The sequence below is a fragment of the Trachymyrmex septentrionalis genome, unplaced genomic scaffold, assembly GCF_001594115.1.
Source record: "Trachymyrmex septentrionalis isolate Tsep2-gDNA-1 unplaced genomic scaffold, Tsep1.0 scaffold29, whole genome shotgun sequence".
In the NCBI taxonomy this organism is placed as follows: Eukaryota; Metazoa; Arthropoda; class Insecta; order Hymenoptera; family Formicidae; genus Trachymyrmex; species Trachymyrmex septentrionalis.
Window position 1 is genome coordinate 1,026,372 of NW_017305451.1, and position 10,929 is coordinate 1,037,300.

A 10,929-nucleotide genomic window follows, 5' to 3' on the forward strand; every position below is an offset into this window, starting at 1 on the left:
TCACTATGCACTCAGAAAAAAAGATATATAGTAACAACTACAAAAGTGACAACTATAAGTTACATGTATAAAAGTATGTATGTGTACATATATATAATTGAATAAACTATTTTATAGTTGTTGCAACTGTAAAACACTTTGTCGAATATTATATAAATTAATTCCGCATATAAAACATATATTATACAGTTTGTCACTTTCATAGTTGCCACTACTACGTTTTTCTCTGAATGCGATAAATTTTTAACACAAAAACTCTTTTGTCCTTTTTTATTATTTTCTCAATAAAAATATAATGAACTGTCGACTTGTCCGCACAATATAATTTCAACTTCGAAAAATCGATATCAATATTTAATTGTAAATCTCATTAAATTATACACATCGATGCGTATATAGATAAAATTTCGGAGGAACACTTGTATACCCTTAAATGCAAGAGATATCGAGTGCAGCGCAGCGAAATCGGGATACCTGAGTGAGGTCTCCTTGATGAGCATACCCGTGACCTTGACTCGCGCTTTTCTCGATCGTCTCGGTGGTACGTTGGCCCTCATGAACGGCCCTCACCAACGGATGACACTATCACGGCCCTCCGGCTCATGACACAGCACTCACGGACCCCGCATCGCAAACTGAGGCCCTAATCGGGACAGACCGGCTCCCTGGCCATTGTATCTATCGATCCTTCTCTCTACGTATATCATTTCTCTCTGTCCCTATGCAACCGTTTGATAGCGAGCTCGTTAGCGGTGTATCAAATTTGCAGCGGCGTAACACGCCGTTACATCGCCAGCGCGCCAGCTGATCGGTTTGTCTCGGTTACGTGCCGGGAATTCGAGAGGAAAAGGGTTTGCGATGGGAAAACAGAGGTTAACAGAAGAATTCAGGAAAAAAAAAGAAAAGAAAAATAACTGGCGACATGTATTAGATACACAGCAGGAGTTGCTTTAATAGTTATTAGAATATGGCTAATAGCAATTAATAGTATACGATAAAAAAAAAAGAGTCTAATTGTGAGTAAATAAATAAACCAAATTTCTTTGTATGTAAAATTTTAACGTTGAGAAAATTAAGTTAAATAATTGGATAATTAGAATAATATCGTACTTTCTCGAAATAATTCTCTAAATAAATTCCTCTACTCGAAGAGATTTTCTAGCAAAGTGCACGGTAAATTGTCGCATCTAAAATATACGAAAGTACTGTACTCTAATATTCGCACGCTTCGACTTTTATTCCTCCGTCTGCCTCCTGAGATCGGCGGCCTTCGTACATTTACTGGAAAATATCTGACAGCACTTCCCTGCCCCACTGCGTTTACCATTTTCCTATCAAGACGACAAATTCAACGAGAGAGAGAGAGAGAGAGAGAGAGAGAGAGAGAGAGAGAGACTTCTTCAGCGGAGAATTGTGGGATATAAATTTTCCGTCCCGCGACACTTATGGTATGACCGGAAATTTTGTCATCTTTCTCCTCCATCCAACGAAATGAAGCGTGCATAATTACATTTTTAACAATATTGTGAATTCAACAGAGCGTTTATCGATCCTAAAACAAACTCTATTTCTTCATATTTAACTCTTCCGATTTTTAATTAATCTTATCTCACTTTGGTCGATACATATACATACGAGTACAGCCTTGACCAAAAAAGTATTAGACACCTATGCTCTTCCAGGAATTTTTTATCTATATTTTTTCCTATTGGTTATCGGCATTATATGTATATAACTTTAAAGAGTTTTAGAAACGAAGGGTAAGAATTCACAATAAATGTCATAAATCGATTTTTCAAAACTGAAATGTTAAATAATGATTAATACAGTGCCTAATACTTTTAACTAAGACCGTATTATAATAATCTTAAAAATTCATTTTCGTCAAATATATCGCAATATAAATTTCTTCTGCTGTCAAAATTCCTCGATGGCATCTTGAGTGCGCGTCTACGTTGATTGAATCTGCATGTAATCGACGGAATAAGCTGCTTTTCTGATAGATTGGAGAAGAGGATTCGGAGAATCCCGACATGATGAAGACTTGGAGAGGGGGTGGTTGGTTAGGAGACCTTTGGAAGATCGAACCGAAAGCAAGAGGGAAGACACGGACGAAGATCGAGCGTAAGCCATAACCGAGTGACAGGTCAATATTAACTCTGACGCCGATGGTCGTCCGGTGCACACGAATTCACGTTCGATATCCGGCGGAAGTAATCGAGTTCCGCGAATGGACCGAATACGCGCGCAAACCAGACGCTCTTGCATGCCGGAATTTGAGAGGGACTTGGCATTCGATTCGATAAATCGGTTCCATTGGAGACACCGCGACGAATAATGCGTAAAAGCCAATGTATGAACAAAGGCTGTCACATTATTGTGCGTTCTGTACCAGCTATATCGCATAGAAAGCCCCACACATTTCCTTCCAATTATAATAGTGACCAAATGTGTGCATGGCAAACAAGACGTGAGTTTACTCGAAATTATGTATATAAATAATAGCTTTATTAATAGATTGCGTGCGAAAACAAATAATACATTTATATCACAATATATAGCAGTATAAATCTTGGCCATAAGAACAAAGGACCTTCAAATTGATGTTACATTATATAGCTAACAAAAATAAATAATAAAGTTTTGTTAAAAAATAATATTTATGTTTATATCTAACAATTTTAATATCTTGTTAATCCTTCATCATTAATTCTCTTTTGACTTCTGTTATCGCTCTTTTCGAAAAAATGCAATAAATTAAAAATGCCTTATATTTACAGCTAAGACTATAGTAATATTGAATTAATCTAAGTAATATTCATCTAGGGTGTTTTTACACTCCAGCGGCGAGAAAATATGAAATGTTATAAAATGGATATTTACTGTTTTCTTACTTTTTGTGAATATATTTTTTTTCTTTTTTAATGACTATTCGTTATATGTAACAAAAACCTTTAAATGTAATTTTAGCGAAAATCCGCAATAAAAACGCGTTTTATTAATTTACATTTTTATTTTTTAGAGAGAAATAATAATCATAATAAGCCGTTTAACGCACTTATTCCGTTGTAACATTTATTTGGTTTCTTTTTATTTTTTCAATAGATTATAATCCTACATTTATATCCAATGTTATCAAATACTAATAAATTGAAAAACAATCAATATGTTATTAGTAATAGTGACTTTTTTATTAGAGTGTAAAAACCTCATTGATCGTTTACGTAAAAAAAAATAAGTTGACTTCCAGGTTAATCCATATTTCGAATATTATAATAAATATAAACTATTATATCAAATCAGCAATAATAATAGTGAATAAAAGAATAAGCATTAAGACAGCTCCTCGCGTTTACCGGAAATTAAAAGGGTCGAACGTTGAACGGATGTATAATAGGATTGATGGCGCGGAGGAAATCGGCATGTTGCTGCAAAATCGCCGAGGCATTTTTTACGATCAAGTTTAATTGCCGGCAGTGTACGAAGTGCAGGGTCATACGCTGGGAACCGAGGGAAATGTGCGTTAATCGCAGACGGTGATTAATGCTGCCCACCGGGACCGCCGCGGCCGGCGTTGGTCACTCCAATAAAGAGACGTGGAGAAACGCCGGCTCTTTAGGGAAGGCTGTAATTTACGTTGTGATGATCCATACAAAGCGGTAACAATCGATACAAAACGGTCGAATTAACGTCGAAATGCTCATTTCCTAACAGTCATTTCTCTGCGCGGGATAGAATATATTAATATAATTTTTTCTAAATTTATATTTATACAGATTTTCAATTTAAGATCTTCTTAAAGTGGTGTCAATTGGATGGCATCAATTAATTTGTGATATTACTAATAATTCAGTTGCGTTTCTTCGTACTTGTAAGTACGAAAAATCGATTCGGCGCGCAATTCGAGAAACTACAAATGTGGTATACGAGTATAAATTCACGTGAAATTATTTAAAGCACTCATAATCCAGTTTCAATCGGTATAGGCATTATTTCTTAATAATTTTTCTCTTTTCAAACTTATCGGTCAATTGGGTATATATACAATTAAATATTCACTTTGAAAAACAAAGATTATTTTCGAGCGATGTAGATAAGCAACAGTAAGTGAAAATCGAGAAATGTTCAACATAAATAAGTGAAGGTCATATTCAATCAAAACGAAATATTGATACCTAACTTTTGCGTGAATCTTATAATTTCTAGATCAAGTAATTAAACTGCGCGTCAATTATTTGTCAGTCTTTTAACAATGTTTTAAAATTATTAGCATTAGTATGTATATAGTCAGTTTCTTGTTAATTCAATTTATAATATATTAAGTACTTCAGCTTGATTTTAAAACTTTATTTCAAGACCGATAAATCAGCTCGCAGTTTGCTTGAACCGAAAATTATAACAATCATGTAAAAATATTATTAAGTACCAATGTCTACTTTGACTGAATATAGACTTCTTCACTTACTCGTTAAAGATTGTTTTGCTGCGGAAATGCCGTTCATTCGTTCTGTTTGTTCACTGCTTGTTCGAATTTTTCAGTCAAGAAGTTCTTGAAATACGTTAACGATCGCGAAAATTAGCGACGGGGGAAGTAAACGAGACATGCCTCGAGTGGCGTGTATTATAGAATGGTTGGTACTTGGTAGCAAGGGGCTAAAGGGGCTAATTTTCTGTACTCACTCTTGCATGAGCGACGCGGTCGACGGTTTCTCGATTTCCGTGCTAATCGTGCCACCGTCTGGCGTTCTAAGCGCGGCCTCCAATGCGGCCGCTTCCTCCTCCTCTCTTAATTCTTCCGAGGCCTCCTCGGGGATCGTCGTAATGTCCTCAATCGGTGGTAAGTCGTTCCCGTTCTCCTCCAGATGATTTTCCAGCATGGGATCGGAATTATTATCGCCTGGCCGCGTCACTTCCTCGATATCGGAATCGATTCCCTGTGGAATTAAGAGATATATGTTACTATAGCGCCATTTTAAAGGAACCATCTTATTTTCAGTGAAATAAATTTTACAGGATATTGAGATGTTTTCTCGGATAAATTACAGCCAGTACTTTAGTAAAACTTAAAAAATGTTCATTAAATGCAATATCAATAAATCAATAGTAAAAAAGCGCTGCATTCATAAAATATGAAATGACACGTAAGCAGAGTAAGTATTTAATGGAGACTTTAATCGAGAGGATAGGATACACATAATTTATACCCGTTTCCTACAGAACAGCCAATTTTACAATTGTCCTACTTTTGAGGGTATTTACAAGGATATTGAATTTGTTTTTGAGAGTATGTGGCTTTTTATTGAAGTGGTATTTCAATTATTGACACATCGTTGCGCTTTAACTCGATTTTAGAAGGGTCGTATCGGATATGAGAATACCCCGAGTATAACTTAATAGAAATTTATTAAGCTCTGACATTTATGTGTCAGAAATTATCTTCTGTCGCTCCACATCAATTAACAAATACGTAAAGAGTAGATGGCATGATAGTTACTAAGTGCTTTGGTTGGAAAAAAGTTTCGATTATTATTTGATTAATATAAAAATTGGGCAAACTAAAATTTTTTAATTTTCAAATTTTTTTCTGAATTTTAATTTTCGGTTGAATAAAATACATTTGGTAGCTATCAGACTTTTCTCGTATTAGTGTAATCAACGCAGATTTAAAAAATGTATAAAAGGGTAGAAAAATCCACGAATTTATGCCCTTTTCGTAATAATCCGTCATAAGTGAAATGGCGGGTTAAGGAATTCGCAGCCTCGTAATTCGCGTTGCGCCGTCCGAAATCTTTCCGGGTAATTACCCCTGGGCTCAGACTCAAGACAGATGATTTTTAATCTACAAGATGCCTCACCTACCCCTTTCTTCCGGCGTACCTGTGCGAAGTCCATGTAGAAGGAATCTCTGGAGTCGGAACTGCCCTGGCGTAGCCGGAGGCTGAGATCCGGCGAGCTCTCGCCCATCTTCCTTATCTTCTTATCTCCCTCTCACGTTTTCACCTCCCCTCAAGCTCAATCGCACCTCCCCCTTTCGGAGGGCCCCCAACCACCTCTCCCTCGCGCCTCTCCTCGCTCCTTTCACCCCCTCGTCTTTGTTTTCGACACGAGCTCTCTTCGCTCCTTTACGGACGGGGAATTCTAAAGAGGGTAGGCCCTTGCGCACACAATCCACCGGGTTTGCAGCCTGAAAGAATCGGCCCTTGAGAGACGGATCACCCCAATGCTACGCTACGCTTCCTCCGCCTTGCCTTTCGCGCGAAGAGGAAGCGAGAGGCTGCTATTAGCCGCGCGATGCGAAAATATTCCCGTGAAAAGAGTTGGTGAACGCGCGTGGTCCTCGTTCCAGCGACAACCCCAGATATCAAAGGCGTACTCTTTACCCCTTCGCAAAAGAGACGATCGCGCGGAACGCACGCCGGGAAGGCGTATGATTTTCATTCCGACGCTTATCCCGATTATTAGTCATCGAAGAATTTCCGGGGTGGTTGGTGAAAATTGCTCTTTAACAGCCTTCCGCTCAAGTGTGCATATATCACTGTGAAATTAATTTTGCCTCAAAGATTGTCATATGACATATAAATAGGACTAATTATAATACAAAAAAAAACTTTTTACTAATTTATTATTGTTTATAAACTTTTAATATTGATTATAAATATTTAATATTTAATTTTTCCTACATGGAAGAGAACTGTTTTTGTTGAACTATCCAAAAATTTAGATACAAATCTGAAAATAATTTTGTCAGACTATCAAAGTAATTATATGAGATATGCTCAAGCATAATAAGCAATGCTGTAAAAAGCTTTGATATTCTAGTAATCAGCTTGATCGTCATTATTTTGGTTTTCTAACAAAAATTTTTTTTTTGTTTTTTATTATATACTTCTTTAATTTTACTTTCCTCTATTTGTTATTTATTCTTTTAATTGTGTGAACTTTTAAAGAAATGCGTTGACTCTTACTTTGCCCTTTATTTATTGTTATTCATTTCTACAAAATTATTTTCAGAAATCTATTTCTATGTAGATTAAGTTACGAAAACAGTTCTTTCCGTATTCTTCAAAATTGTTTACCCTTTTCACTGAGATTCTGTCTCTTAAATAATGAATATAAAATAAGTGAAAAATTATTTTTTTACATTGACATTTACCTTCGTTCTTTACGTCTGACGTTGCCGGGCAATTTCGGAAGCGAACCTCGATATTCTTAATTATATAAGGTGCAAGAACGTACTTTGTAGGAAATTAATTACGTCAAATAGAAAATTAAACCTGGTTCTTTTCAAGTTAATTATCCTGTTCGCAGCGCAGTGATAATTTCAATCGAAATTGTAAAACATAATTATGAGCCACGGCGATTGCCTCGCGGCTGCTGCAAAGTCGATAACTAGAGTTTCCATACATTACGTATAACATGACATTTTATTAATGTATGAGGCAGAACTTTGTAGATTTTATCAGCAAAGTTAATTAAAATGCATTGACGCGAGTACAACGTGTAAAACATATATCGCGGAGTTAGTATTTATCTTAGGAAAAGCGGATTTAGGCGCTTAGTTGTGTTGTTTCTAAGTCTTATAGGTAAGCTCGCTGTGCATAGAGTTGTTGTTAGCCAAGTAACAAGATACTTCGCTAAGATGCTACTACGTGCACGGGGAATACATAATTACTCTTGCGAAAGTTACTGCCGAATCTTCGGTGATTACACTTCTCCAAATTCGAACCGCTTCGCGTATAATGTAATTGTTAAATCATTGTCAAACGTCGGGTTTTCGTATTTCGACAACGAGGAAATTGAAGAATGCCGGCTAGCTTTTACACACACACACACACACGCACGCGCGCGCGCGCGCATTTATTTATTAATTGAATATTGACAAGCATATAATCGCGCGAAATGTAAATAACAATTGAACTAAATTAACAGCCGCTGACGTAATGCTGTCTTTCTATAAACTGCAGTTGCAGTTGACGTGGTACTACGTGTGACGTGTTACGTTATTACGTTTATTAAGACCTATAGCTGATTTCCACTGACGTAGTAGTACGTCTTTTTATATTTTATGTTCTTTAATGAAAATAAATTCCAATAGAGTTCATTTTTAAATCAAATAAAAAGGCTTTCTTTCAATAATATCAAAATAAATATTAAATTACTTTTATGTGAAAATATATGTGGTTAATGTTTTTTATATAAAATGTTTAATTAATTACATTTTTACGTTGAAATATTTAAAATGTTAAATGTTAAAATGTCAAATATTGAAATACTAAATATGAAAAATATTCAATTAATTTTTAAAATTCACATAATATAATGAATTTTAAAAGATTTTTTACCTTAACATTCGCTACCTGATATTTGTAATTTGTGTTACATTTCCTCTGTTTGGATTTGTAACAGGTAAATTTCTTTCAATCAAATGATTCTTTCAAATGAATCCGGCTTCCAATTTTGGAAAATATTACTGGAAAGGAGTTAAGGGTAAGTACTGAAAGAAATCATATCAAGCAGCTCGGTGTATTCCTTTACTCGCTACGAAGAAAGACAATGCCCTGCTATTTTCGAAGGACATTTGCCGTCCTACGAATGAGTCAGACCGGAGTAAAACGCTTCCTTGCCAGGATACGGGGGATCTCTAACGTCAATGAACATTCTTCCCGCTCGTCCCTAACGCCATCCCAGGACGAACCCTCCCGTTCGTCGAACGTTTTATGGCCGGTATACGTGGCATCGAATATTTCTCCATCCAAATGACTCTCCGCGCGCATTAAGGAAACACTGGGCACAGGAGAAATAAAATGTAGGGTCAGACGCCTACATTTCGGATCGACCCGCGAAACTATCGAACACAGATAGTTTCGCGACAGAATAATGTCGATCGCGAATTATCAAGGGTTACATATAATTACTTTTCTGTATTGTTTTTTATTTATCATAATAATAAAAATTACTTCAACTACTAAGAAATTCCGGTTTTTGGAAAAGTAAAAAATTACTGCTTGCAAAGGAGTTAAAAGATATTTCGGCTTTAACGCTATTAAGAAATTCAACTTTTCATTTAATATTATTTATTATATTCATAGAAAGAATTAATTATTTTGCTCAAATCTAAAAATTTGATAAAAAATTCGAAAAAAATGTCGATGGTCCAACGTTTTTTTATGTAGATTTTGTTTACAAGATAAATAAATTTTTTTTTTTTTCAATGAAAATATAAATAGCAGGATAAAATAAGTGGTCGGAATTAAACAAGGAAATACATTGCGGCAACGTTCATATTTAAATGCACACAATGGAAAGACGATTGTAACGGTATCAGTATAATGAGGCGGAAAGATTACGTTTACGAGAATCGATACGAAGATGATATATCTAGCATACAGTGTTAATATTATCGCTTCTCTGGTACATTTGTTGTTTTCCCAGAATTCCGTGGCAACGATTTTCCGTCGCTTCCGTCGCGTGCGGCGGAAAGGTAGAGTATTTTCCACTCCAACGTTATTCATGCCGCGTAGCAGTTCATTGCCTTTTTGCGCCGGCGATGTCGCGTTCGCGATGTTTTATCTAAACTATACGTCTTTCGTTACTAGATGCACGCAATAAAGCACGCAACGGGATGAAATATAAACGTCGGTAAATGATAGGTCGAAAGCTATCGGATTGCATCGGAATTAACGTAGAAAAACATAATTGTTTGATTAGCATTTGTAAAACCGGTGAAAATATTTTCTCATTTATATTAGAAATATTTCAAAATCATAATCTTGTTAAAACAGAATTAGAGTGAATTTAAATGAACAATAAAGTTAGAAAATTCAAATTACCTTTGGCGAAGGATCTTCACGGTTTAACTGAAGTATCTAAAAATTTAATCAAGTACAGATCTAAAAATAATTTCATTTTAATTAGACTATTAAAATAATTATATGACCCTCAAACTAGTCGTTAGAATAATTTTGAGCAGCATTACTCATGCATGAGTTTCCTATATAATTATTTTGATGGTTCAACAAAATTATTTTCCGATCTGTATCTAAATCAATCTTTCAGTGTTTTAAGTTATTCATTTTAAATACTAAATATTAAGGTCACGATGTTTCTATCTAAAAGTAAAAACCAATCTCAGATCGCGGCCCAGAAATACTTTAACAAATTTCGGCCATCTATTTCAAGAATAGTCTACCGTTCGATCGATCTTGCGATGCTACCTTAAAATTTCGTCCAACGTATCATAAATAATTCAGCTACATGATAATCCTGATAATCCCATGATTCAATGTAGCGTATGATTTCGAGCCACAGAAACGCTGGCGTTTATTTAACCGCAAAGCGGGAGTTGATTATTGTATATTAGTATGTCAATTTTTCCCTCCAATAATATCGCGAATGCCCGCGACTTACTTGGCGCGTCTCGCTCGTCTCGCTCGAAGAGAATCGGCGAAAGAAGAAGGGAAAGAAAAGGGCACTTACGGGGAGAGCTCAAGGCATTCGTCGCCTTTTGGCGTTCATCTTCCCAGCACCCTTCGTCGTTCTCCCGAGGGCGACGCATCCTCCCTCTCGTATCGCAATGCCCACCGTGCAGTCTCTCGTTTTCACTTTCATTCGGCGCCTCCTCTCGCCGGGCACGCGGCCGAGGATCTCGTCATCTGCAATCTTCCGTCTCCACCCGGGTCCACCGCGAATCCATATCCTGTAATCGGTGCCTAACGCTGCCGCTGCCGCTGCCGCACCACCCACAGGTTATAAACACACGCACCAACTTTCTCACGCATACGCGTACGTGGAGCGGCTCGTTTTTTGGGGGTGCGTACGCGGTACGGGCCGCGCGTTTTTTTCCCGCGAGCTTTTTTTTTTACGCCGCTACTCTTTTTTCCATTCTGGAAGGGAGGATGGATAAAACTTAAAAAAAAAAAAAAAAAAAAA

The 10,929-nt window shown here is 36.5% G+C and overlaps 1 protein-coding gene across 7 annotated transcripts in view; it reads right to left on the reverse strand.

The window, feature by feature from the left end:
* The window catches only part of LOC108749508 (otopetrin-2-like), a 15,813-nt gene extending 9,801 nt beyond the window's left edge, over window positions 1–6,012 (reverse strand). For 6 of the 7 annotated variants that reach the window (XM_018488288.1, XM_018488286.1, XM_018488287.1 and 3 more), the window contains exons 1-2: window positions 5,878–6,012; window positions 4,681–4,934 (exon numbers count right to left, since the gene is read on the reverse strand). In XM_018488288.1, the coding sequence (XP_018343790.1) occupies window positions 4,681–4,934; window positions 5,878–5,964 (341 nt within the window). In that variant the 5' untranslated portion in view covers window positions 5,965–6,012. Of the gene's footprint in view, window positions 1–474; window positions 631–4,680; window positions 4,935–5,877 lie in introns of those variants that run through there. The other variant, XM_018488289.1, reaches the window with a different exon arrangement.
* Window positions 6,013–10,929: the final 4,917 nt, after the last annotated feature.